The 27,396-nt window shown below is 47.9% G+C and overlaps 1 protein-coding gene across 1 annotated transcript in view; it reads right to left on the bottom strand.

Annotated features, from left to right (window-relative positions):
* Window positions 1-23,270, bottom strand: part of TM9SF4 (transmembrane 9 superfamily member 4) — a 144,455-nt gene extending 121,185 nt beyond the window's left edge. The window contains exon 1 of the mRNA XM_078651776.1: window positions 23,137-23,270. Coding sequence (XP_078507902.1) covers window positions 23,137-23,151 — 15 coding nt within the window. The 5' untranslated portion in view covers window positions 23,152-23,270. The remainder of the gene's footprint in view (window positions 1-23,136) is intronic.
* Window positions 23,271-27,396: the final 4,126 nt, after the last annotated feature.

Raw genomic sequence — 27,396 nt, 5'->3', positions numbered from 1 at the left:
AAAGTAATGGCACTATATAAAAGCCCCAAGGCACAGAAAGCTATTAATGGGTCAACATCAAACCAATTCAGCCTCAGCGGGGAACGAGGCAAGGCTTTCCCCTATCCCCGGCGCTGTCCCTACTAGCACTCAAACCCCTGATTAAAGACATCCTAGCAAACAGAGATATGGTGGGAGTAACCATCAACAAGACCACAGCCAAACTTGCTGCCTACGCAGACGACATACTCATAATAACAGAGGACCCAGATCATTCTAGAACAGCACTCATGGACACCATACACTCCGGATACAAACTTAACAGAGACAAATCGGAATGGGTGCCACTTAACATACACACAACAAGAGGTAATAGGCGACTCGGGGTTAGCCTGGCAACCAGGGTTTGTTAAATACCTAGGGATCCAATTTGGGAAGAACCTGAAGACCATTCTCGAGCAAAATGAGAAAGTAACCCAAGAAAACATCAAAGGGCTCCTGGAAACCTGGTTGCCCAAGTTCATCACCTGGTGGGGGAGAATAGACACCATAAAGATGATGATCACTCCAGTAGTAAACTACCTAGCAGGAATGCTTCCCCTCACTCTCACAGACAAATTCGACCGGAAGGTAGACCAAATGATAAAGAAATTCATATGGTGAGACAAAAAACCTAGAATAAGCCTCCCAAAACTAATAGAGAAGAGGCTAGGAGGACTAAACGTGGCGGACCTCAAGGCATTCCAGACGGCCCTCATAGCTAGACAAGGAATGTACTGGATATTACCGAACCAGAAATACACCCCAACCTGGCTCTCTATCGAGAAGGCCATTCTAAACAACACCGACCCTTAGGCTCTCCTCACCGCTAACAAGCGGTCACAAAAGAATAACCCAATATTTAAAACCACTAGACGCTCGCTTCCCAAGGTAGACCAGAAACTCGAACACAGCATTAAAAACTTGTACTGGGAAACCCTCTGGGCAAACCCAAAGATTAAATACGGAGGGAAACCCCTGGACACAGTCATGGAAAAGACTAGGGCTCTCCTACCCGGCACAGTTGGAAGACGAGGGGCAGCCACACACCTTCAACAGCCTACTTTCTCCACCTGCCCTAGTGTGCCCTTAAGGAAACTATTAGCACCCTCATAACCTCATGCTCTACCCTGCATGCTGTCACACAGCAGTAAACGGTAGCCCCCGTCATCATGGCCTCCCTCTGACTACTTGCATCCAGTCTGCAGTGTTTCAACAGTGAAGAGTCTTTATGGCGTTGCTGGCTCCTCTCAGTAAATAGCATTATCTACAAGCAACTCATTCATGCTGTTGGCCATTATAAATTAGACAAAAGCAACACGTTTTAAAAATATGGGGGACTTCCTACCTGCATGGCTTCTAAACATACGTTTCATCAAATAGTGAGCTAGTTCCATAAATGTGTTCAAATCTTCAGAAATGTGTTCAAATCTTCAGCTTAAAAATACTTCACCCCAATTTGAATCATGTTCAGAATGGGGTCAGCAAGCCAGGCACTCGTTTGATTGCAGTGGTAAATAACGTCTGGAACAATTTTTGCAGACAATTTACAACCACAAAACTCCGGATCCTCGTTTCAGCGATTTGCCCTCAATTTGGGCCATTTTGGTGTCAATTTACACCCACTTTGCTCATGTTTCTAGTGCTAGAAACCAGTGTTTAGACTGTTTTAAAGTGCTGACAGTTTTGGCCGAGCAGTGAGATGCAGTGATTGTTCGAGGGACACACAGTGTTGTCAAGACGTTAAGCTGGGATAAGAACTGCTCCCAGCACTCTGTTCAGTGATCAAATCCTTTTCTTCGGTGTTTCAGCTGCCCCTAGTCTCAAGCATGATATAAACCAATATAGATTTGGAGCATAGATGGATGCTCAATCTCCTGATATGTACCCTGTGGGATCCAGTCAGGTGACGTGCAATGAGAGGAGAAGCCCTGTGACGAGGGTTCTTTGATACTGGTAAATTAGCCAGGGTATGTTGCCATACAGCACTGGTATTAACATAGCCATTCTCCTGCATGTCCCTGCACTGCTCACTCCTCTCCCCACTCCCTTCACAGGCCAGTGTAGCATGACTGTATGCCTTGCTCACATCTCTCTCTGATCCCTGCACAGGCAGGTGTAGCAAGGCTGTCTCCTGCAAGTCAATGCACTGCTCACTCCTCTTCCTGCACAGGCCAGTGTAACCACGCTGTCTGTCCTGCCTTGCTCACGCTTCCTCCTGTACAGATGGAGCCAGGCTGCCTCTTCCATGCTCATACCTCAAACTGTAAAAACCCGGTATTTTCATTGTGCTGAAGTAACATTGCCATGCTGGCTTTAAAACGGAATTTCAAGTACAGAGGTCTAAATCACTAAAAACAGTGAGTGAGCAACATCAGGGAAGGCTGTTTGTGCCATATGAAATGTTACCCTAACTGCCATTCACTATGAGCAGGGCATGCTGTAGCATTGCAATGCATTCTGAGAACGTGTTCGTATATTTGAGTGTTAACTCCACCACTCTTTGATCATTACACAGACCAGAGTAATTTGCTGTATCGCTTAACACCTACAAGGTACCAAAGGTGAGACCTATTATCTATGCCAATGCTCGCTTCTAAATGCTGTAAAATCATCTGTTGGCATACACGAGGGATATTAACTCGTCACAATGTGGTGATGAGCAGTTCATGGGTTTGAATCCCTGTAATGCCGACTTTGTCATCCTCCTCATGGAAGTTACATTTGTTTCTAAATTAAGTACGGAATTGTTCACTTGCTCCTAGTGAATTTAGCTTATAAGTGATGGAGCACATTATGAATGCAATAACTATGCACACGTGAAATAATAACATCTAATATTTGCACTGCATGAAGTGGCAAATAAAAAGACAAGTTACGGTTGGCATATTTAAATTGTTCGGAAATGCAAGTGTCTATCTGGACATATTTGTACGCTTAAAGTAACATACCAACACTCCTTTCCTTTAGCCTCGGCGAAACCGATTAGCTTTGCTAATGTTTGTTTAATGTGCTTGTTAACAGATTACGAGTACCTCAATGGGAGCTTTTTTGCTTCAAGTTTAGAAGTGCTACACATGAACAATTTTAAGAAAACAATTTATATGAGCCGAGAACCAATCCGTTCTTTCAGAGTATCGGGTTCTGGTTACATCACACTGATGATTTCTTTGTGATCGTGTCAGCCATAAGACAAACCTCAGAAACTTCTGTCATATGGCTAAATTAATGCTGTAATAATCTATTTTTCACTCACTCTGCTCTCAATGTGCGATAAATTGTCATGACCGCACATCAGAGTTGCTGAAGGGAAATCACTGAAGTCAGTAAAGAAAACCCATCGAGAATAAATAGTAGGTCCATCCTACTGTAGCGAGTTTACATCCCGCTCAGACAGAATATTCCTTATGATCAATTTCTCACTATGTGCAGAAACTACTTTCAAGGAATGTTTCGTGACAAAAACTCACACTTTGGGTCACAAATTATTAAATTGGGCTAAGAGCTTTCCAAACTCTGTGGCGCGACACAGTACTGTGTCGCCTCCTAAGTGTGGGTGTGTCGCGCGACTAATGCCGTCGCAGGCAGATTAGGGCGCCCTCTTGGAGTTTGCATTCAGTGGTGCAGTACCGTCCTTGAAGGAAGAGGTGTTAGGTGAGCGCGGCCTCGTTTCCCTTTGCAACGCGCGTTGAACGTTAAATCCGCAGTCCACGGAGCCGCCTCTGCAGCCCCCATTCTAGGCGCTCGGTAAGGAACATTTGCGATTTTTAAAAACTGTTTGCATTCAATTGTATCCCCCTGAACTTATATTGAGCCAATGTTGGAGGCGTAGTTTGTATCCCCTGTTTGGTTGGGGAAGTAGTATGACGCCAATCTCGGACTGCCACTGAATTTCCACTGCCAGGTTGGAAGATGAAATAGGTCCGTTATAGAAACAGACAGGAAGTACTCGAGCAAAAATCTAAATCAGCTGTTTTACAACCTCATCTGATGTGGCCTAGGTGATGTCAAGAGCCAGGTGTTATATGTGAAATCCTACTGATGTTGCTGTGGGACACAAAGTAAAATTAAAGTCAGTTACATATATATCACGTTATCTGGGGACTGTTTTTGTTGTTGTTGTTTTTGCACAATACCATTGTGTGCTGCAAACATTTTGTAACTCACTTCTGCGGGCGTTTATTTTTTAGAATTTCGGGAAAGGGAGAATGCTCACCCACCCACCCCACCCCCCAAAACTGCTTGGTCAGCCCGGATCGTGCACAGCTTATTGTGGTTCTCGAGGCCACTAGGTGTGGAGAGGAACAGAGAGTACTGGTCCAAGGGGGCAAAACTGCTGTGCCTGCTTCCAATGCAACTCTGCAGTGACCTGGACGATTGGATTAATTTAGCTGGGGAAGAAATAGTGCATCACAGTTAGCCCCGGAACCAGCAAATTAAATAGAGCGGGCCTCATTGGCCTGCCTCTTCAAAGCCTTATCTCCTCTTGTCTCTTGGGTTGTGTTGAAGAATGCCCTGTTCTTCACCTCCACTCTCTCGCCAGCCTCCTTTCTATGCATTTATCCTCCTTTGCATGGTCACATTAGTTACCATTGCAGCTGTGAGCCATGAACCTTACACAGTGCTTTAAATGGAAAAAGAGATGTGCCACTACTGACCACATTACTTGGGGTGGGTCTGAAAGGGGCGTATCTTCGAGGCTGGCATGAACAATATCAGCATTTTTGCTACTCTCACTAATAACAGGCTTCAGTTCTATTCTTGTCATCATTGGAATGTTCATTCAGATGTGGACATTCAGCTGCCCAGCAGCACCTGGCAAGGGTGTGGTGCAAGGTCTTACTCTTGGAATTGCGTTTAATCTGCTGCCATTCATCATCATTTAATTCCTTTCTGAGGACTAGTCTCTTCTCGGTTATATTGGCATGTTATTAGTAAAAATTCTTCCAGCACAGAGGGGTTACGTTGTTTGTATATGTCACACTTTTGAAAGGTTTGTTTACCAACCGTGGTCCCTGCACTCTTCCACTGCCGTAAATCACTGGGGCATGTGTCACTGTGTGCATGATTATATTCTTGTTACAGGCACAAACCTAACCTTGCTTACACTCAGTTTTGCCAGTCACTGTCTTTGTTAGAATAGATTCACAATTGCTTAATTAACCATCCTGCTTTCTCAAATTTGTTTGGAAATGCACCATTTGCCCACTATTTTAAAAAAAATGTTACCACCTTAGGTGGTTTGGGGTCGCTCGCTACGCTCGATCGCGTTACCATGTCGCTAAAAGAAGATTGTCAAAAAGGTGTGTCACCAACATGAAAAGTTTGGAAAGCTGTACCCTATACAAAGAAATGTTATTACCAATGAGGCACATTGCACCCAATTCCAAATGTGGAATATTTTCCCAGACAGGACTCAGGGCTCCCACTTGCTGTTGGACACCATAAATGTGTTAACTGTCTGGGCAGTGACTTTACTATCAACACCAAATCTCTAAATCATGAAGCCAAACCTTTTATAGTGAGTTTTTATTTAAACTGCAACACCAAGAAGGTAATAGACTTTATTTGGGGGTCCATATCAACTTATATATGTAGGTCAAACCAAGTAAAAAGTACACTTTAGGATTTCATACCACTTGAGTAGGATTCATGCAAGACATCAAATTACCTCATTCACACACTACACACAAGTAGGACATGGTAAAGAAATCATGACCTGGCAAGTAACTAACGCTGTACAAAGACCACCTAGAGGAGGAGTTTTTGCCATGCATCTAACCAGGAAAGAAATGCCTTTGGATGAAAATCCTGGATACTAATATCACAAAGACTCAACGAAATTGAAAAATTACATAGCATGATTTTTCTAGGATGTCTGTGTGACTTTACTTGAAATCTGGATTCTAGATCATTTGAATTCTACATATGAACTGAAGGGTATAATTTACAAGTGCCTTCACTACTTGAGTTTTACATGCTATCAATAATTTACCATTTGTAAGTTCCAGGGTGATTTTAGATTCTCTTTATTCGAAATCAATGTTTGTACTTGATATGCACTGTTGTTTTGCTATACCAACACTGTGTTAGCATTTTTTTTCTAAATATGCTCTCCAATTTTTCCAAACATCTTGTGTCACAATCACCTCATTCCACACTGAATTTTGAAGTTTATCAGACTCATTTCCCCCCCAACATGGAACCCCCAATGCCGTTTGACCACATCTCTCTGTCACACCATGTATTGGCCATCTTTACTCAGCCTTTTGTCGACACATGCTTACACTTCCATTGCCAGGTGGTCAGTGAAGGTGTGCCCCCATTTCTAGCTTTATATCAGTGAGCCTTGAGCTCTGAATCAGACTTGTACTGTCGGTAGAGGTCTAAGTAAGAGTTTATCTCTTTTTTATTCATGAGGAAATGGTATGTCAATTCTGCACTAGGATGTTTATTTAGCTTTGCATGCAAAAAATAAATAAAACCTAAGAACCGCATATCCCAGTTTTTCACACACTTTTTTATCTACAAATAATTGGGAAGTAAGCATTCTCTTGTATAATTCCTAGCAAATGTCATCAGGTTGTTCTAGCCCCTTGCTTAACGTACAAGCTTTTGGTCTTTTAGTAATCAAATATATAGATACATAAGGTGTTTTATTCAAGTTTTCCTGTATTCCACTTGGACACATGCTTGCACTACTTATTTTACCTCAAAGTAAAAAAAAAATGTATATTATGTTTTAAAGTTTTTTTTAGAAATGCTGTCATTTTTGTTATTCGGATGACTAGCAGATTGCCCTAAAAGTGTTGAAACAACATTACACAAGAGGCTCATTCTATCGTAATCACTCAGTTACAAAGATGTGTTTGGTCATTTGCCCAGAAAAGCCCTTTACCACCTGTATAGAAAATAGAAAAATCTGGGACAAATTATTTGTATGATTTCTAAAATGTATCAAACCATTGCCTGGTATAAATTTTCCACTTACATTGAGTAGCCTAGATGCATTTCCTCATGTTCTTTAGTCTACGATATAACATAGAAACTGTTTGCAGCAAGTGTTACAATGTCTTCTTTCTTAATTTGAATATTTATTCTCAAGTAGGAACTAGTTTGTTGCTTCTACTTTAGAGGGCACATGCACTAGCAGTTCAAAATGAACTGCCCATTTTGGTGTGCGGCCTATAATGACCTGCATAAGACTGATCCCTACTTCTAATGCCAATGAAACGCTTAACAAAATATAACCAATTAAGAGTAATTATAAGTGGTTCATATTAATTGGGTCTGAACTGAAGTGGCGAAGTGATCTAAATAACGATGATGGATTCAACCCAGATCTGTGACTGGGGGTGAGTGTCTGAAAAGTTTCAGCGCTCCATCAATCATCTCCTTGAGTTTGCTTTGTTTGCCCTAAGTAAGGCAGGGTATGCCAGGTGTGGGTCCCTTGCTCACTTTGCCACTGGATTCAAGCTAGCCTGGATGCTTGTTTCTGGTTCAGGGAAGACCTGGCTTGGCAGTTCAAGCTGGACTGTTCCTATGAGGCACAAGGTCAAGACTGATCTGAATATAGCTGGGTCTGAACTGAGGTGGCGAAGTGAGCTAAAGAACGATGATGGATTCAACCCAGATCTGTGACTTGGGGTGAGTGCCTGAAAAGTTTCAGTGCTCCGTCCATCATCTCCTTGCGTTTGCTTCATATTAAGCATTACCATCCATCACTTTCACGCCTTAACCAAAAATTCACACCACCGTTTTAGAGAAAGTGTCATGTTAAAGGTAATGCTGTAGAGCAAGTGCAGCCAATTATCTTTGTGATGGTGGGAGCAATGGCTTATCGTCCACTAAGTTAGGGAAAGAGGGATTAAATCATTTTCTGGTGACCAGGCTGGAGCAATAAAAGACGACTAAATGTCCACACAAGTATAGGAGCAGCAATTTTGATCCCAATAACTCTGAGCCCGAATGAGAGAGAGGAGTTGATTTATTTTCATGCAAGGAGCAATGTTTGGAGGATGATAAATGAGAGTGCTTGTCCATAGAGTATAGCAATGGGAGACGTCATGCAAGTTTAGTAGGACAAGGGTCCCTAGTTGAGGTCAGAAGTACGCTTCGTCTCACTTGATCATGTAATTAGAGACAGAATAAAGAAGTGGTCTTCGTTAAACTGCATAGTCCACAAAGACTACTGCTGGGAGGGATTCTACACCAGTGTTTTGGAATAACCCGTACAGATGGATTCTGGGGCTCGTCTAAAGTCTGACAATAGAAATACAACCTCCTCTTCTGGAATCTGTGCCAGTACTCAATGCCACAATCATGGGCACCCTTCTCAGATGAATGCCTCCACTCCCACTGAAGTTAGGGGCCTACCTCCTCGACGACAAGGTCTATCCCTCTTTACACTCTACCACGAGCCTCAGTGAAATGGTTACTTCCTCGCATATTAGTAGTAGAGCATCACCCTTGATGTCCGCGAAGGGCCTTTCTGATCTCATCCCTAGCCAAGCTTATTCCCATTTGTAGGGCCTGTTACCCAAAGGTAGGTGCCTTCTTTTCTTTTACAATGACAGGATCCAATCTTAATTTCAGTGACATCTGCCTCCTTCCTCCATGACTGAATCTTCACTACTTCTCTTAAATGACAGGACCACTACCTTTTCGTCTGAATTACAACTCCCCTATCAAGTTCAAGTAACTTTATTCGATTGCAAACCTTACAATCATAAAAGCACAATTCATAAACATACAGTTAAAAACGAAGCATCCATTTCATTTGTTAAGACATAAATTTACCTAATCGATATAAAACAGGAGTAACAGGCAGACTAAACATTTAAAAAATATAAATAATTACAGCAAGATAAAAAGGTTAGGAATACCTTACAGTAGCAGCAGCATAATTATCCCTCCATACTTTTCCTGAAAGTAATTGCTAGTTTCAGAAAACTGCATACAAATAAAGTGCAGTCACATTTCAAAAGTTGTAGGTAGTAAAGTGCTGGTTTAATCTGTGCAAATTTCAGTTATTTGAGGCATGGTTTTAAATATAGCCTCCGGGGTACTGTGTAATAAGGGCAAATAAATAAAAAGTGTGCCAGATCTTGCGGAGACTTTCCGTCGCAGCCGCAAGCTGGCAACACTTGACCTCGATGGGCCCCACTCGGTACCGCCAATAAGAGATGAAACAGGTCAAAACGGAACCTTGTTAAAAGGTAACGTTCATAGCCAGTCATAGGCCATGATAAATATGGTTCCATTTGTAGACAGGTTTTAAGTAAAACATGTTTCCTAACACTGTCTTTCTGTAACTCAACCTCCTCCCGGGCAAAATACCTAGTTGTCATGAATGTGTTTTTCACGAAGGTGACATCTGGTTTGGTGATAGAGTTTGGGGTTAAAAACAGATCAGGCCGTCCTAAATCAGTGAGGCGATCATTAATATACTTCAGCCACGGGACCTTAAACCTACCATCCCATGTTAAAGCTTCTTTAAGTATATCATGGGTAAGAGGTATATCGTTATTTAGCCAACAGTTCATCCAACACAATAGGGGGTTAGCTGCTATTCTGTCACTTAAGTAGGGCACACCTAGCTCCTCATGTACTGAGAAGTTTCCGGTTCCCCTTGGCAGCCTCAGTATCTTCTTCAAGAAGGTATTTTCTACAACCTCTATGTCCCGCGTCTGGCTATAGCCCCAAAGCTCACTTCCGTAACAGGCAATGGCAACGCTCTTAGCCTGGTATAATTTAAGCAGGGCAGCCACCGGGCTATTGCCCATTTTTCTCGCAATGCCAAGTATGGCCGCGTTAACACAGGTTACCTCGCCCTTCTTCTTAAGGACAGCAGGGCCCCAAGATAATTGGTGATCAAGAAGGACCCCGAGGTATGAAAAGGTTTTAGTGGTTGGAATTTTTTCCCCATTAATGTTAAAAAGATTAGATTTTTGTGACCCTAGGCCTGTCTTCATAACATATGACTTGGAATTATTAATACTTAGGCCTCGAGACTCCATGAAATCAAAGAAGGAGTTTAAAAGTGTCTGGAGGCAGTTTGCTGTCCTGGAAATAAGGACAGCATCGTCCGCGTAGAGCAGAACTGGAACGCCTTTTCGGCCTACATATGGGTAATCCGCTCCAGTTTTTAGCAAGTATTCCTCCAACTCGTTGATATACAAGTTAAAGAGGAATGGAGCCAGGATACACCCCTGTCGAACACCCCGGTTAATTCTGATATCCCCCGTCACTTTCAGGTCTTGGGTATATCGAACATTAGCTCTTGTATCGGAATGCAGATCAGCCAGAAAATTAATTAAATTCTGCTCTACGCCCATATTTAACATGGTGTCCCATAATTTGCCTCTGTCCACACAATCAAATGCGGACGATAAGTCCATAAAAGCCATGTGGACAGTTCCCTGCCGGGCCAAGGTATATTTACCTATAATCAAATATAGGTTCAGACACTGGGTAACTGCCGAATGACCAGGTCTGAAGCCATATTGTATTGGGGATATAACATTGTTCTCATTTGCCCATGCAGTTAGCCTGTTTAGGATTACACCCCCAACTACTTTAGCTACAGAATTAATTAAAGATATTGGCCTGTAGCATAGCGGGCTACTTCGATCGCCCTTTTTAAACACGGGCACTATGGTCGATAATCCCCACGACTTAGGACATCCAGATGCCGCAGCTGCATTTACTACAGCAGTAAGGACAGGGGCCCATAATGAGATACAAGATTTAACAAGCATTTGCAATGCAATAGGTCTCGCAGCATTCAAGTTTGAGTTATTGGCATTGTATATGACAATGTGTTGCATGAATTCTTTTGCAAACTCTGTATTGGCTGTTGGTGTTTGTGCCCGGTGAAAGCGTGCACTGACGGATGGTGGTGTTTGTGCCCGGTGAAAGCGTGCACGAACAACTTATGGTGTCTGTGCCTGGTGAAAGTGTGCACTGACGGCTGGTGGTGTTTGTGCCTGGTGAAAGGGTGCACTGGTGGTGTTTGTGCCCGGTGAAAGCGTGCACTGACGGCTGTTGGTGTTTGTGCCTGGTGAAAGGGTGCACTGGCGGCTGGTGGTGTTTGTGCCCGGTGAAAGCGTGCACTGACGGCTGGTGGTGTTTGTGCCTGGTGAAAGCGTGCACTGATGACTTATGGTGTCTGTGCCTGTTGAAAGTGTGTACTGACGGCCGGTGGTGTGTATGCCTGATGAAACCATGTACTGATGGCTAGTGGTGTGTGTGTGTGCCTGTTGAAAGTGTGCACTGATGGCTGATGGTGTGTGTGCATGGTGGAAAAGCGTGCACTGACATGTTTAGAAGTAAAGTGCGCCATACTGCGATTGCTACAATAGTTAATTGTGGATGTGCTAACCATTGATGCGTGCACTGATGGCTGGTGGTGTGTGTGTGCTTGTAGAAAATGTGCACTGATGGCTAATGGTGTGTGTGCCTGGTGGAAGTGTGCACTGCCAGCTAGTGGCGTGTGTGCCCGGTGAAAGCGTGCATTGACGGCTGATGGGGTGTGCCTGGTGAAAGTGTGCACTGACGGTTGGTGGTGTGTGTGCGCGCCTGGTGAAAGCGTGCACCGACGTCTGGTTCTGTGTGCGTGTGGTGGAAGCGTGCATTGATCGCTGGTGTTGTTTAAATAGCAACATACTTGGGTCCAGCATAAAGAGCACTCTTTTTAAACAGGCATTAAGAGTGAGACAGCACACAATGATCCAATGGTAATTACTAGTTGAAGGCAAATCGCATATAGAACATTAGGAACACTGCAATTCTTTACATTGATTCAGACGGTCCTTGCTGCATTCAGGACATTATCAAAAATCAGTCTGTTTCGTGAGAAGTAATACCTTACATCCTAAACAGCTGTTTTAACAGAATGTTCCAGACTTTAAAAAGAGAGATGCCTAAAACATTGGCAGGGAGGCAGCATCCTGAATTTAGGTTGTATGAATGTCACTTTATTGTTTAACTGAAAGAAAAAAGCTCAACTATAATAAACTCCTAGCCAACGCTGCAACACCATTCTGCCAGCTAAGCAAGCCGAGTAAGAAGGGATGTGCGGACTTCACCCGAAGGTGTCAGAGCGAATTCACAATAGAAACAGAACTGATACATGAGAACATTACTAGTGAACAAAATACAAAGGCAAACGTTACATTACATGAGGCAAAAGTGACAATGATAACAAACCGTGCCTTACACAGTGTGTAAGGCACTTTTTGTTATCTTAGTCTAAGCCCGCCTAATTCTATGAAATGGCGGCGGGCCGCGGGACAGGCCTTTATCCTTTTCTTTCACTTTCCGTTCTGCACTTCCGCCGCCGCGTATGCGGCGTGCGTGGGGGGCGTGGGCAGCAGGGCTGGCTGCTGCTGAGTGGTGGTGAGCAATGCCAGGCAGCCCCAGGGCACGCACAACATCATGCGGGCCAATAAGCGGTAAGCCCCTGTGCGTGGCACATGGGGCGCGGCAGGCGGCGCGCATAGCCAAAGAAGAAGACAAGAGAAGAACAACGAAAACTGCGACCTTAACTGCCTTCCAAGTCCAAGACAAAGCAGCCAGGCGGCCAGGCCCGCCCACGCTCAGCTGCCCTGTCCGATTTCCGAGTCCGAAGACCAAAGTAAGTCACTCAGAGTCTGTGACTCCGTCTCCGTCACCGACCGGCGGGGCAGGGCTGCTGCTGGCTGCCTGCCTCCAGGCCTGCTGCGTGCACTAATTAGTTGCTTTCCTGTCACGCATTTGCCTGCTTCTTATTTATGTCCCAACTTGTCACTCGTGTTTGTCCCTCCTATAGAACATGCTTTCTCGCTTCTGTACTTCTTTGCTCCCGGGCCGCACTAAGTGTTGCTCTCTGTTCTTGCCTGTGTGCCGCTTCCCTCCATACTGGGTTCGCCCTTGCACTCAACCAGCCCCCTAACCCCTGTTGCTTCCTCGCCTGCTCCATTTGCCCTCGGCTGCTGCTGAAGCAAGCAAGCAGGCAAGCCTATATTATAATAGTTACAGTGCGCAACGCACGCCAGGGACGGATGGTAACGGGCCCCGGCCTATAAACATTAATTATGGTGCCGTGGTGCGCACGCCCTACCGGCCTGGCCTGAGCCTTTTTAAAATTAATTAAATAGTTGGTAGTGGTACGCACTGAAGGCGGGCCGGGTCTTCATAATTAAAATGGTGCACGGGAGTGGCGGCGCGCAGAGTAGTGCTATTTTTATTTTGTATAGTGGTCATTTTCCTGCAGTTTTGCTCTTTTAGACTACTGTAAATAAAATGCGCTTTTATCAGCCAACGTAACGGTGTTCAATGCATTGGTCTTGTTAAGATGAATAGCTAAAATACTAGATTGTTATTCCATCATGTTTTTAAATGTTCAGCATCACATGCTTACTTTCGTGAGCTTTCTATGTACTTATGACATATGCATCATCGTTATAGTTGCTTCAGTGAAGGAAAAAATGCGTGTCTCTGCATCAGATGTTTGGTGATTAGCAGCTGTCCTAAGCAGGTGTTACAAAAGGAACCTTACATTATTAATCTAGTATGTTTGCACTCCGGAATTTTTCAAGCTAGCTCAGTTGGTTGATGCACCTGTTACAATGATGCAACTGCAACGTAATGGCCACTAGTTTGGAATCAAAGCAAGTTCGGCTCAGCATTTCATCCTTCTCATGCTGAGAAGATGAGCACCATGCCTCGAAATTGTTTGAACACCTTCTGGGGCCTAATCCATTTTTAAAATAAAACGTGTTCTAGCATCACTTCGTAATGGACATACACAGGTGATATTCACGTGGCTCCTTGCTCGTAGTGGGGAGTAGAATCAGGCCAAGCCCCTCTCCTGTGATAACAAAAACAACACTCGCAGGCAACAAAATACACATAAATGAGAGAGCTGGACCAAAAGCAGCAGAGTGCGGATCATCCTTCTCTTGCTCTGTCAGGGTAAGCTGCTGTCTGCTGAGCTACAAATGGGATCACATCTGAAAAGAACCCACCCGAGAGAGGAAGTGTAAACAAACACAGCGCGGTGTAATTTAGATTGATTATTGCAGTGGATTCTCGTGGATCGAAGCGCTCTCTTGTAGTGGGCTCAGGTGCACCAATTATCCCTAGACACCTGCGACTGACCTCTGTCTTTTGGGGTCATGAGACAATGAGAGAGAGGCAATGTGACCTGTCATCACTCAAAGATCTCTAAGCAGTTGCAAGACCTGGCATCCTTGACGTGTTTTCCTCTGTCTTTTTGCTCTACCACCTGTATTTTTGATGTTATGCTGGACTTCTTTTTTGCTGTTTTATGTACTCCGTACACTTTACCACTGCTAATCAGTGCTCAAGTGCAAATGCTACCTCTGTCATTTTTAATTCTGCTGGGTTCTCCATAATTTGCATATTTGATTTACTGGTAAGTCCCTAGTAAAGTGCACTGTGTGTGCCCAAGGCCTGTAAATCAAATGCATCTAGTGCGCCTGCAGCAGTGATTGTGCCAACCATATAAGCACCCCTGTAAACGTGTCTCCAGCCTACCATTGCAGTGCCTTTGAGTACAGTTTTAAACTGCCAAGTCGACCTGGCAAGTGCAGTCTCTTGCCAGGCCCTAAGCCTCCCTTTTACTACATGTTGGACACCCCTAAGGTAGGCCCAAGACACTCCCAGGGGCAGGGTGCAGTGTATGTTAAAGGTGGGACATGTGTAGGTATGTATTACATGTCATGATAGTGAAATACTGCTAATTTCGTTCTTCACTATTGCCAGGACTAGCTCGCCAACAGGATATTATTGGAGCTGCCTTGTATGTTTGCTGACTGGGAACACATTTTAAACCTAGATTGAGGACAGATTCCTCATCCCTTGTCAATACTTTCGTGGATAAATTGACTACTGTCGATGGTGGGATTTCTATGATTTGTAAAAGTTTCTGCGCGCGGGGCGCTGTCGAGCCCGGGGCGCTGTCGAGCCCGGGGCGCTGTCGAGCCCGGGGCGCTGTCGAGCCCGGGGCGCTGCGGGGCGCTGTAGAGTGCTGGGCGCCGCGGGGCGCTGTCGAGCCCGGGGCGCTGTCGAGCCCGGGGCGCTGTAGAGCGCGGGGCGCTGCGGGGCGCTGTAGAGTGCGGGGCGCTGTAGGGCGCTGCAGAGCGCGGGGCGCTGCAGAGCGCGGGGCGCTGCGGGGCGCTGCAGAGCGCGGGGCGCTGCAGAGCGCGGGGCGCTGCAGAGCGCTGCAGAGCGCGGGGCGCTGCAGAGCGCGGGGCGCTGCAGAGCGCGGGGCGCTGTAGAGCGCGGGGCGCTGCAGGGCGCTGTAGAGCGCGGGGCGCTGCAGGGCGCTGTAGAGCGCGGGGCGCTGTGGAGCGCGGGGCGCTGTGGGGCGCTGTAGAGCGCGGGGCGCTGTCGAGCCCGGGGCGCTGTCTAGTGCAGGGCGCTGCGGGGCGCTGTAGAGTGCAGGGCGCTGCGGGGCGCTGTAGAGTGCAGGGCGCTGCGGGGCGCTGTAGAGTGCAGGGCGCTGCGGGGCGCTGTAGAGTGCGGGGCGCTGTCGAGTGCAGGGCGCTGCGGGGCGCTGTAGAGCGCGGGGCGCTGTCGAGTGCAGGGCGCTGTGGTGCGCTGTAGAGCGCGGGGCGCTGCGGGGCGCTGTAGAGCGCGGGGCGCTGCGGGGCGCTGTAGAGCGCGGGGCGCTGTAGAGGGCGGGGCGCTGTAGAGGGCGGTGCGCTGTAGAGGGCGGGGCGCTGTAGAGGGCGGGGCGCTGTAGAGGGCGGGGCGCTGTAGAGGGCGGGGCGCTGTAGAGGGCGGGGCGCTGTAGAGGGCGGGGCGCTGTAGAGGGCGGGGCGCTGTAGAGGGCGGGGCGCTGTAGAGCCCGGGGCGCTGTAGAGCCCGGGGCGCTGTAGAGTGCAGGGCGCTGCGGGGCGCTGTAGAGTGCAGGGCGCTGCGGGGCGCTGTAGAGTGCAGGGCGCTGTAGAGTGCAGGGCGCTGCGGGGCGCTGTAGAGTGCAGGGCGCTGCGGGGCGCTGTAGAGTGCAGGGCGCTGCGGGGCGCTGTAGAGTGCAGGGCGCTGCGGGGCGCTGTAGAGCGCAGGGCGCTGTAGAGTGCAGGGTGCTGCGGGGCGCTGTAGAGCGCGGGGCGCTGTCGAGCCCGGGGCGCTGTCGAGCCCGGGGCGCTGTAGAGTGCAGGGCGCTGTCGAGCCCGGGGCGCTGTCGAGCCCGGGGCGCTGTCGAGCCCGGGGCGCTGTAGAGCGCAGGGCGCTGCGGGGCGCTGTAGAGTGCGGGGCGCTGTAGAGCGCGGGGCGCTGTCGAGCGCAGGGTGCTGTCGAGCGCAGGGTGCTGTCGAGCGCAGGGCGCTGCGGTGCGCTGTAGAGTGCGGTGCGCTGTAGAGCGCGGGGCGCTGTAGAGCGCGGGGCGCTGTAGAGTGCAGGGCGCTGCGGGGCGCTGTAGAGTGCGGGGCGCTGTAGAGTGCGGGGCGCTATAGAGTGCGGGGCACTGCGGTGCGCTGTAGAGCACGGGGCGCTGTAGAGCGCTGTGCGCTGTAGAGTGCGGTGCGCTGTAGAGTGCGGGGCGCTGTAGAGCCCGGGGCGCTGTAGAGCCCGGGGCGCTGTAGAGCCCGGGGCACTGTAGAGCCCGGGGCACTGTAGAGTGCAGGGCGCTGCGGGGCGCTGTAAAGCGCGGGGCGCTGTAGAGCGCGGGGCGCTGTAGAGCGCGGGGCGCTGTCGAGCGCGGGGCGCTGTCGAGCGCGGGGCGCTGTCGAGCGCGGGGCGCTGTCGAGCCCGGGGCGCTGTAGAGTGCAGGGCGCTGCGGGGCGCTGTAGAGCGCGGGGCGCTGTAGAGTGCAGGGCGCTGCGGGGCGCTGTAGAGCGCGGGGCGCTGTAGAGTGCAGTGCTATGTGATGTAGAATACTGTGTGCTGTAGAGTGGTGTACATTGTAGAGTGCTGTATGCCGCAGAGTGTTGTGTGCTGCAGAATGGTGTGTGCTGTAGAATGGTGTGTGTTGTAGAATAGTATGTGCTGCACTGCCCCTGAACCAGTAAGAACCAAAACGAAACTTTAAAACGGCAACAAAGTAGCACACTGTAGAAGCCTGTGTAAAACTGAAACTGACGAGGCAGGAGATGGGCTGTGCGCGCTCACGAGGTCAAATCTCGGCCTGAAGCGCGTGGCACTTTGCAGTCCTCATTCCCCTGAAAGTAACAACATTAGTTGTCTCGCCTTAGACAGCAAAGCTTTGCTTTGCTTTCGTCTAGGCGAGACCTAAAAAGGTCCGGGGGCAAGCCATCCGGGCCTGGAGCCTTATTACTGGTTAACCCTTGAATGCCCTTTTCTACTTCATTAACTGAAAAGCACAAAAAATTCTCCATAGGAGTTAAAAAATCATTTTCTGCCTGTTGCTCGTTGCTTTTAAAGATTGCACTAAAGTGAATGACCCAGTCCTCCTCTGGGATGTTAGTACCTAATGCAGTGTCACTGGGATTATCAAACAGAGGTTTATTGATAATTTCCCAGAATTTACTGCTATTACCCAGAACAGATGGATCTAGCAGAGACTCCCAGGTACAAGCCTTAATTTCTTTTTTCCGTTTAGCAAGTGATTTCTTGTAAAACAGTCGCAGATGTTTGATTTGGCCTGGATCTCTGGGTTTGTTTTTTAGCGCCTTTCTCAAGTCTCTGCTTGCCTTGGAACAAGTGTGATCGAACCATTTAGGATTATTTCTAGCTTGTCCCTTCACTGGATCTGTTAACATAGATCCTACTAATAACACCACAGCATCGAAAACAGCTAAGGTTTGCTCTGGCGATGTTGATGGCAACACACAGGCCGCGAGTTCCTCACCACATGACTTATTGATTTCAGTGTACAAGATTTCATGATTTACCATAGACCATTTCAATCGACGTTTGCCATTTATAAATTTTAAAGTTCCCCGGCCTTCACAGTTCATTCGCTGTTCAAATACTCTCCCACCCAATCTAATGGTTAAGGGATTATGATCACTGTGAATATTCGTTTGAATAGTGAATCTGGAGGCCTGATTGGCAATGTCAACAGATAATAGTATGTGATCTATAAAAGACCCCTGGCCTGAGCCTTTAAATGTGGGGACATCAAACACCATGGACTCAGGCACCATGGACATGGCTACAGTTAGATTATTTTCATTCAACAATTCATTAAGACAAGTTCCACGCCTGGAGTGGTCAAAATGAAAACCATTCACACTGTTACACCCCAGGGATCCCATAGGGGTGACTCCTGGGTTACCACATGGGTGTACGTTAAAATCACCTGCGATCAGTATGTTACATGACAGTGTACCTGCTCCCTCTCTCAACATCTCATTCAAAAGCAGTATATTGCATTCCCCTTGACTGTTTATGGCATTATAAAAATTAATTAATGTCATGGCATGTTTACCTCTCTTCAATTCAAGCACTTGAATGTTCCGATTTACATGATACCAATTACTTATTTGGCAAGAAAGTGCCAGATTAATGAAGATAGCCAGGCCCCCCTTTGCTCTTCCACTAGTTGAGGGCGCTGCTGGCTTAAGGAAGCTTTGGTAACCCTCAACAAAGGCATTATTATCTTCCATCCATGTCTCTTGAAGGCATATAACTGCGTATTTCTTAGCAAATGCCAACCAGGAAGGATCACATATTTTATCAGCCAATCCCGCTATATTCCAGGAGACTAAGCTCACATTACAAACTCCCCAATCAAATCCAAGCCCTTCCCGCCCGCTGTTACGCACCTATACCACATCTCTTGACAACAGACCCCTCAGCAAGCTCCTCCATGTCATATACTTTCGTCCTCCTTCCTTGGTGACACCACCTTCCCCAGTGACAAGCAACTAACACCTTGGCACACCCTAGTGCAGGGGTCTTCAAAGTTTGGGGCGTGACCCCAGGGGGGCTGTGGAGCGATGCAAAGGGGGTCACGCCTTCCCAGTCACACTTCTGCCCAGGCCCAAGGGCTTCAGCCCCCCTCTTCCCCCGTCCTGTGTCTCAGCCTGGGCTGCTGCAGTGCAACTCGAGCTGCTGGGGGCTCAGCTGGGCAGTGTCTGGAGTCTTATCTCTGGCACGCCAGAGTTTTTCACAGGTCTTTAAAGACCATTTGCATATTTACATGCCTTTGAAAACTGGTTACAGAGGCTTACTTTTTTTCCTGGTTTCCTGGTTCCAGTACCCCCTGGGTCCCCACTCTGCCTATTCCTTACATGCCTTACATGTACTGCTGTAATGTGAGAACGCATTTCATGAAAAGGAATATAAAGTAGGGTTGCCAAAAGAAAAATGCCTGCCGTATTTTGTTTAAAGAGCCTGCAAAGACCTCCTCTTGACACTAAATAGACATATATAAAAAGTATGTATGCATTAGATATGACACTTTTCTGTCTTTGTTCTCTTTAATTATCAGTCCTGGATCATTGAGGCAGCCTGAGAACACAATTAAAAGCGCTTTCTATTTATATTTGCTGTTCGAAGTTCGCACAGATAAGTGCTGAAAATACAGCTTTAGGTGACTGCTTATTTTTGTTCCGACTTGGCCATCAAAATAATAAGCTGGCAACCCTAACCATAGGACTGGAAGTTTGTTGCAGGATCAGCACATTATTTATTTCCTCCACCCTCAATCCCCAATTAATGCCATATAAGCAATAGTTTAACCACTTGGCTGCTGAGGCATCTCAAGGATCATAATGTAATTTCCATTGAAATCAATGGAAGCTCCATGACGAGCTGAGCTCGTCATGAGCGTCCAAGGGGTTAACTTAGATCTTAAACCCTACGCCGCCATCCATAACATGCTGAGTTACTTCAAGTGTCTGGGAATGCACTCTGCATTCAGACATCTCACTCCTCATTCTCGCCCTTCACTTTCATGCTCACCCTGCACTCACAGTGATCACGATGCATTCACACTGATCACCATGCACTTACACCATTCACCCGCTCACCCTGCACTCAGTGATCACTCTGCACTCACAATGCACTTTCACTGTTCACCCTATACATCACCCTGCAGTCACATGAGTACACTACTCGTGCTGCACTCATGTGACACTTCACTCACCTGTCCCCCTCACTGCTCAATATGCAACTCACTCAAACAAGCCTATCAGTAATCATACATTCATTCGTCCCATTCACAACTTGCATCCGCACCCAAATTCATACGTCACCTCACTCACCCTGCAGTCACTCCTCTTGCCCTACTCTCACACTGTTGCATTGCTCACCGTGCAATCACATGGGCACTCTTGTCACCCACACAGTGCAGAGGGTTATTGTGCCTGCTACAAAGAATATGTACCATGTAGATCACAGAAATTAGTGCGAGTAAACTATGAGTAGCGCTATAAAAAAAGTGAAATGTTTGTCAGAAAGGTGCTATAGAGAGATGATGTGCATTGTTGGTGAGTGGCAGTGAAGGAATTCATGGAGAAGGAGGAAACGGGGTGGGGCACCAAAATAAACAGTTGCACCTTGTGCGACCAGTGTTAGGACCAGCCCTGGCTGGAAGTGTTAGCCCCCCCTCTCCAAAGTGCTGGTCTAGTGACTCCCCTGCTTCTGCCTATTATTATTATTTACATTTGTAGTGTGCTACTGTTACCAAAAGATATCCTGGGGCTAATAACAATCTGCTGCCTGAAGGCAAATGAGAAACACACAGAAGGAGAACCCGCCAAATGGGTTAACCTACAGAGTATAGAGAAAGCTTTTCGTATCTTCCTAAAGGATAATAGATTCTTGGTGGAGCGAAGCAAAGGAGGGTAAAACTTCCATAACTGCGCTGCCTGCACCAAAACTGCGAGACAGACAACTCATGCCCTCTTGAATTAGGGAACAATAAGCAGAGTGGCACAGGCCGAGAGGAGCATACGGGTCTGACCCGTATTCTTGGTAAGGAGAGATGAGAGGACAGCAAGGGAGATGAGAGGACAGCAAGGGAGTGAGAGAATTCGATTGAAGAGGTCAGGGATGAGGAGAAAAGTGAATTGCCAAAGAGAAGTGTGGACACGCAAGAAGTGAGTGTGAGCCAAAGGCGAGGGATTCTGTTAGTACAAAGGGGAGATGTGAAAGATGAATGGGGGGACTGGAGAAGTGTAAGATATAAACAGACAAATGTGAATGGAGAGACGAGGTGAATGAGAAGTGCTGAGGGGCACGGCAGGTGATGGGGCCAGAGAGGCCATGCTATAAATGCGAGAGACTGTTCGAGATGAGAGCAGTGAAAAGACAGAATGGCCTGCAAAGTGAGAGAGGGATACGGGGTTAGGAGAGGAGAATGGAAAGGAGGGGGTGAGAGGAAAGCTGCATGAGTAAACTGCTTAACTCTGCACAAAACCGCCAGGGTTTTAAGGACCCCTTAAGCATGTATTCCTGCGGAGGGGAAGACCCTTCACAAAGGTTGGCTAGAAATCTTTCTGATGTTAATTGCTGTATTTTGGTTTTAAATTGGTACTGATGGGGTGAAATCTTTCCTCAGTGTTACTGTGTGTAAAAAATGTCAAAATGATGAAGCAATGCTATCCTAAAATACGCTGTACAAAAGGGGGTGGTGATGGACGGAGCATCTGAACCAATCAAGCACTCACACCGAGTCAAAAGATCTGGGTTTGATCCATCACCGTTCTTTAGCCCACTCTGCCACCCCAGTTCAGACATGGCTATATGCAAATCAGTCTGACCCTGTGCCTCATGGGAACAGTCCAGTCCGAACTGCCAAGCCATGCCTTCCCTGGACCGGAAACAAGCTTCTGTGGACCGGTTTCTGGCATTCCAGCCGTCTTCAGCCCAGCTTGCTTGAATCCAGTGGCAAAGTGAGCAAGGGACTCACGTCTGAGCATACCCTGCCAAAATACGCTGCATCACATAACATCATTTAGATTTTCTTCCCACACAATTTAGTCAAGCCTGTCGCGTAATTTGATCCTGACCTGCCTCATAATTCCAGTAGCCCTGCCTACAGGTTTAGCAATTTTTGTCAGGAGGGGGTCCTTACGCCTCAAAATGTTGACAGGGGGGTCTCGGCATCCAAAAGTTTGAAGACCTCTGCCCTAGTGTAAAGGTAAAACTGCCAACTAACCCATTGCGAAGTATATAAATTCAGAGAGAACTGGAATTTCCACCAACAGTAAAATGCAGACTGAAAACTGTAGACCCATAGTGATACTCTGAAAAAGAGGGCAACAAGAGAGCACGTTTAGTGCTGTTGGCTGAAAAATCATGAGTAGCTGAAATTCAGCCTAGCTACAGGGACTGGTTGATAGCGATTAATACAATTAACTTAATATGTGACGGGTATTTGTTTCCCTTACCGACAGCCCCTTTCTCTAATAGACAGTTCTTATTCCACCCGAGACTGGTCTTAATCCTCCATTATGTCTCAACAAAAAGTCCCCCACTGTAACGCAGGGAATATTTAGACGTTTTCTAACATACAATTTCTCCCGCAAGACGATCCATTCTCTAGTTGCTAAACACCACTTCCCGATAAACCCCCAACAGCCCCGCCTCTCCCTTTCTGAGACAAACTGTCTCTTATTGGCACACCCTAATTCGGCGACGACTGTAGTCGTCCTACATACCAGGCATCTCATGAAACAGTCACAATGTACCAGGGGCAACCGCCGTGACTTCAGTGCAAGTCCCGACCTCTCAAACTGCTCCTCAATGGTAGTTTGTCTATGACAAATTCAGCGACAGTCTTTAACCAAACTGATGACAGGCACCCGCAACTTTCATTCCCTCCCCTCGGTAACAACTCTTTTGAAAAACTCACAAATACATAGCCTCGCCATTTCACTGAAGTTTCTGCTCAAGTGACAAAGCAAAGTGACAGCTCTCGTTGTCTCACAACCCTCTGCACTCTCTCATAACAGCCCCCTCCAATGAATGCTTCCTTAAACACAGCCTCTTCGGCTTGCTGAGCTTCCTAGTGAAAGCCCGTTCAAGCACAGACCGTGAGCAACCTTAAGCCGCTCTCTGTGATTAAGGACCCCCACAGCTCTCCCTTCCGGGGACTCTGCATCCCTGACCGGGAAGGAGGTCTCAGCGAGGACCCCCAGACCAACCTCCCGCCCCCAAGGCCTCCCCTCTCCTGGACCCGGAATATCCGCTACTCACCAGTGCTGCCGCCATCTTGGATCCACGTGTCACCACTGACGTCTACGGAAGTGACGCGCCCCCACACGACTAGTTTATCTCCATGGAAACAAGCTGGAGCTTAGACTCGGTGGTTCAGGCTGCGGCCTACTGATTTATCTTATTGTCCTGTATTGGCACCCGCTCTCCACTCAAGGCTGACATAATAAAAGCTGCATAATGTCCCCGCGTTATGCGTGACACCTTCAACCAGTCTTTATCAGTCAACAGCACAGCTTAAAGCTCTCAAGACACTTCCGGGTAACAAATGTAAGCCAACTATTTGCAATGCAGTGTGGCGCTTGTTACAGTTATTGTAAAATCATGACTACGTGTAGCAGAATGCAAAGCAAAATCATTGCCCAGATCAGCTCTCCCGCTTGGACCTGGGAAGCTTTGACTTTCTATCATAAGGAGTGGTCGTACTGCATTAAAAATACAGTATGGAAACTGTGATGCTGCAGCGCAACGGGGCGTGGCAAGTGAGCGTAGGGGCGTGGTAAAAGGCGTGCCTAAACAAATCAAAATATTCTGTAACTTTGTTTCGGTCTTTCACAGTCAGGCAATTATATATAATACACAGTTTACATGAAAACTAGATGCACGTTATTGTGGTAAGTTGTACACTATTTGTTATTTCATTCAGTGTTTAACCATTTACATCTTGCTTGTGATGTGACATAGAATTGTTCCCATGACATATGGAGTTGAGTGATGTGGGTGGAATTCTATGATGTAACAGTGTTTGTTTAACTGGGACAGAAACGGTTGGAGTTTACTGGAGCAGGACGTCCTGTACTCTTGCCCCAGTGAGTCTGTAATTTGCCACTAAAAATAAATAGCTTTATCTTTATATACTTCACAACAATGGCGACAAGTTGTTAGTGCTGACCCACTGTGCTTGTAATTGGTTCCTGAGGATTTTCTTTTAAAGGAACGAAGAGCTGAGGGTCACTTAGGATTTCAATCTGATGACCAAGCTTTCTAAATTTTTACGTTTCTCATTCTAGGCGCAAGGATCTCAAGGTACTGTGTCTTTACCCATTAATTTGGAGATGTATTTACCGTCAAGGACGTGTGAGCTGATTTTGGCACTTGAGGCCTGGTGTGCTCGAGGGTGCTGGCATGCGCTGAGGATTCCGTCATTGAAATTGAAATTGAAAATAATTTGTATTGCGCAGAACAATAACCCGAAGGTATCAAGGCGCCTAGCAAAAGGTCAGGAAGGACCAAGAGGGGAGACATAGATCTTAAACATAAGCTTGCTTGAAGAGAAAGGTCTTTAAGGCACTGCGAAAAATCTGTAGGGATGGGAGGGATCTCAGATCCAAAGGAAGTTCATTCCACCACTTAGGAGCCAGAGTGGAAAAGGCCCTACCACCCCACCTGGCTTTCCGTACACGGGGAGCTGCAAGAAGCAGCTTCCCGGAGGAACGCAGGTTTCTAGGGGGAACATAGTGGGAGATAATGGATCCAATTCCAGTGTCGCTCTTTTTAGCAATGGCTCTGTAGGTCATACTCAGGACCTTAAACCGAATACGCAGTTCCACCGGCAACCAGTGCAGAGTTTTCCTGGCTGCCGTGGCTGAGGAGCGTCTAGGGATATCCAGAACAAATCTGGCTACGGCATTTTGGACCACCTGCAAGCGCTGTAGCTGTCCTTTATTGAGTCCTGCATACAGCGCATTGCAATAGTCCAAACGCGAGCCGATGAGAGCGACAGCTATTTGTTTTCTTGCCTGGAGGGAAAGAAATTTCCTAACCCTACGGAGAGTATGAATCAAGCCCCAGCAAGTGGAGACAGTTCTGCTCACCTGGTTGCCTAGGTCAAGGGCAGGATCTATTATCACCCCGAGATTTTTAGCAGAGGAGGTGGGGGAGGGACAAGTACCAAGGGATCCCTTGCATCGTTCTAAGTTCTGCTTGCGTCTGATGGAGCAAGGATATGCATATAAGCAACTTGCTGGATAAATCCTCTCCTTTAATCATAAATAAAGTATTAATAATTGTTTGCCATACTAATTTACACAAATTTCGTACACAGTGTAGAAGTAGAGGAAGCTTGCCTATGTGTCTACTAACAAGTAATTAAATGAAACTAAAATGGACACTAAAAATGCGAGAAACAGATTGTGCATGCGCCAATTGCATGATGTCATAACGCTTGGACGGAAAGCTTTGCTTCTGCGCACTAAAGTGCAAAATGGCTGCTTCAGAACTCACATGCTAAGCATCTGCTTTGCTTAAAACTAAACTGCGTTTTATAAGAAGTGCTAATGCATTAAGATGTATTGATAGAGCGCGCAGGTCACCCGACTAGTCTTTTATCAATATTCGCCTGGGCCCATAATCAAATAAAATCTCACAAATTATGCAGGTAACCTTCGCTCTACTACCAGTGTATTTTAGACATTTAGGACTTTGACCTATCTATACCTTGATTTACCAATCCACGTCACCGGTACCTAAAGTCCTAAGGGATCAAGGGTGTTAGCATAATAGGAATAATAACATTTGCACTCATATAATAACCACAAACTCAGGAAGTTTTAAATTCTTTATCTAAGTTTCTTAAATAGTCATGATCCAAAGATTAAACACCAAAAGACTTTCAATTATGAAAATCAGAATCACAGATCATGTCGGTCGTGTAGAGCAAGAGCTCCGACCAGCCTGACCTTATCCGACGTGATTATCCTGGCCCTGGGCTTCCCTTACGCTACCCGACGGACCAGTACTGCCGCCTGGTTCGGAGACAGTGTCCGGTGACGGCGGCGGTCCCGAGAGCCGGGCGGGTGCTCCGGCGGAGTGGTGAGGCCCAGGCGATCCTGTGTGGCGGCAGAGCCGGGACCTAAATTTTGGAATGGCCTGACGGGGGTGAGCCTGCTGGCGGCCGTGGTGGGAGCGGCGTGGCCCGGGAGCCCTCCCCCGACACCGGAGTGCACTGCACCATCGCCCGCACCACTGGCGGCCTGCCGGGGAGTATGGTGCCCGGCACTGCGGAAGAGCTACTGAGCCCCGGAGAGGTCCGGCAATGATCCTGAAAGCTTCGAGGTCCGGGAGATCCGGCGCGGCCTGCACAGCCGGGACCTCGATTTTGGAGCGGCCTGGCGGGAGCGGGTCTGCCGGCGGCTGCTGCGAGAGAGGCGCTGCCTGGGGGCTCGCCCCGGGCACAGGAGTACATAGCGGCATCGCCCTCGCCGCTCGGGACCTGGCAGGGGGTGCGGTGCCCAGCGCAACCACGCGGAGCCTGTGTCCTGGTGAGGCCGGCGAGGGGCGCCGCCATTTTGGGCTGCCCGCTCATCACAGCGGCGGCGGAGAGCCGCCCGGTAGGAGAGAGAGAGCCTGGTGGTGCCCTACCTGAAGACGATTGGCGTCAGAGACCGGTGGTGAGTGGCGCGCGCCCTGTTGGGAAACTCGGGGGTCAGATCGGGCCCCGGTGGGAGGGTGCTTGAGACATCTTGAGGCCGGAGAAATACCGAGGAGGGTCACATTGGGCAGGGGGCGCCTGCACGAGGGTCCCTGAGACTGTTGAGCACACGGCTGGTGGCTGGTCTGGTGAGGCTCGGTGCCGGTGCATGTGGGGGCGGACGCCCATCAGATAACTGTTGATTGTGGCCGCGACTGACCCTCCAGCCCTGGACTGCAGTTTGTGATACCCAAGCCACCGGGGCATACTCATAGCCCATACTGCGTTGCCTGCGAGCCATGACACGAGGTGGAGCCGGAGGGGGACAGGGCAAACAGGGGCCCATTGATAAATATACAGAGGCGGTGGGCCCTGGGGGCCCCTCGACGCCAGCGCCCGACAATGCAGCGTTGCTTGCAGCGATCACGCAATCGAGGGATATGCTCGATGCTAAGATAGGAGCTGTTGGGGCCGACGTTACCCTTCTTCGCCAGGACTTGCGGAATGCGGTGGAGCGTATTACAGGTGCGGAGACCCGCATATCTGGGGTAGAAGACGACGTGTCTATCCTTAAACGAAAAGTCGCAGAAATGGAGAAGGTTCAGAAGGGCCTGGTCCTGAGGGTGGAGGACGCGGAAGGACGGGCCCGACGCAACAATCTGCGCTTTGTTGGCTTTCCGGAAGGGTGTGAGGGAGATAAGGTGGAGTCCTTCATAGCGTGGTGGCTGGAGGGCTGGATCCCGGCGGATGCCCTGTCTAGGGGCTTTGTGGTAGAGAGGACGCATCGGGCGCTGGTGCAGAAGCGCCCGGTTGGAGCGCGCCCGAGGCCGATC

Source organism: Lissotriton helveticus, chromosome 7 (genome assembly GCF_964261635.1).
Source record: "Lissotriton helveticus chromosome 7, aLisHel1.1, whole genome shotgun sequence".
Lineage (NCBI taxonomy): Eukaryota > Metazoa > Chordata > Amphibia > Caudata > Salamandridae > Lissotriton > Lissotriton helveticus.
This window is presented reverse-complemented; position numbering and strand designations above follow the sequence as displayed.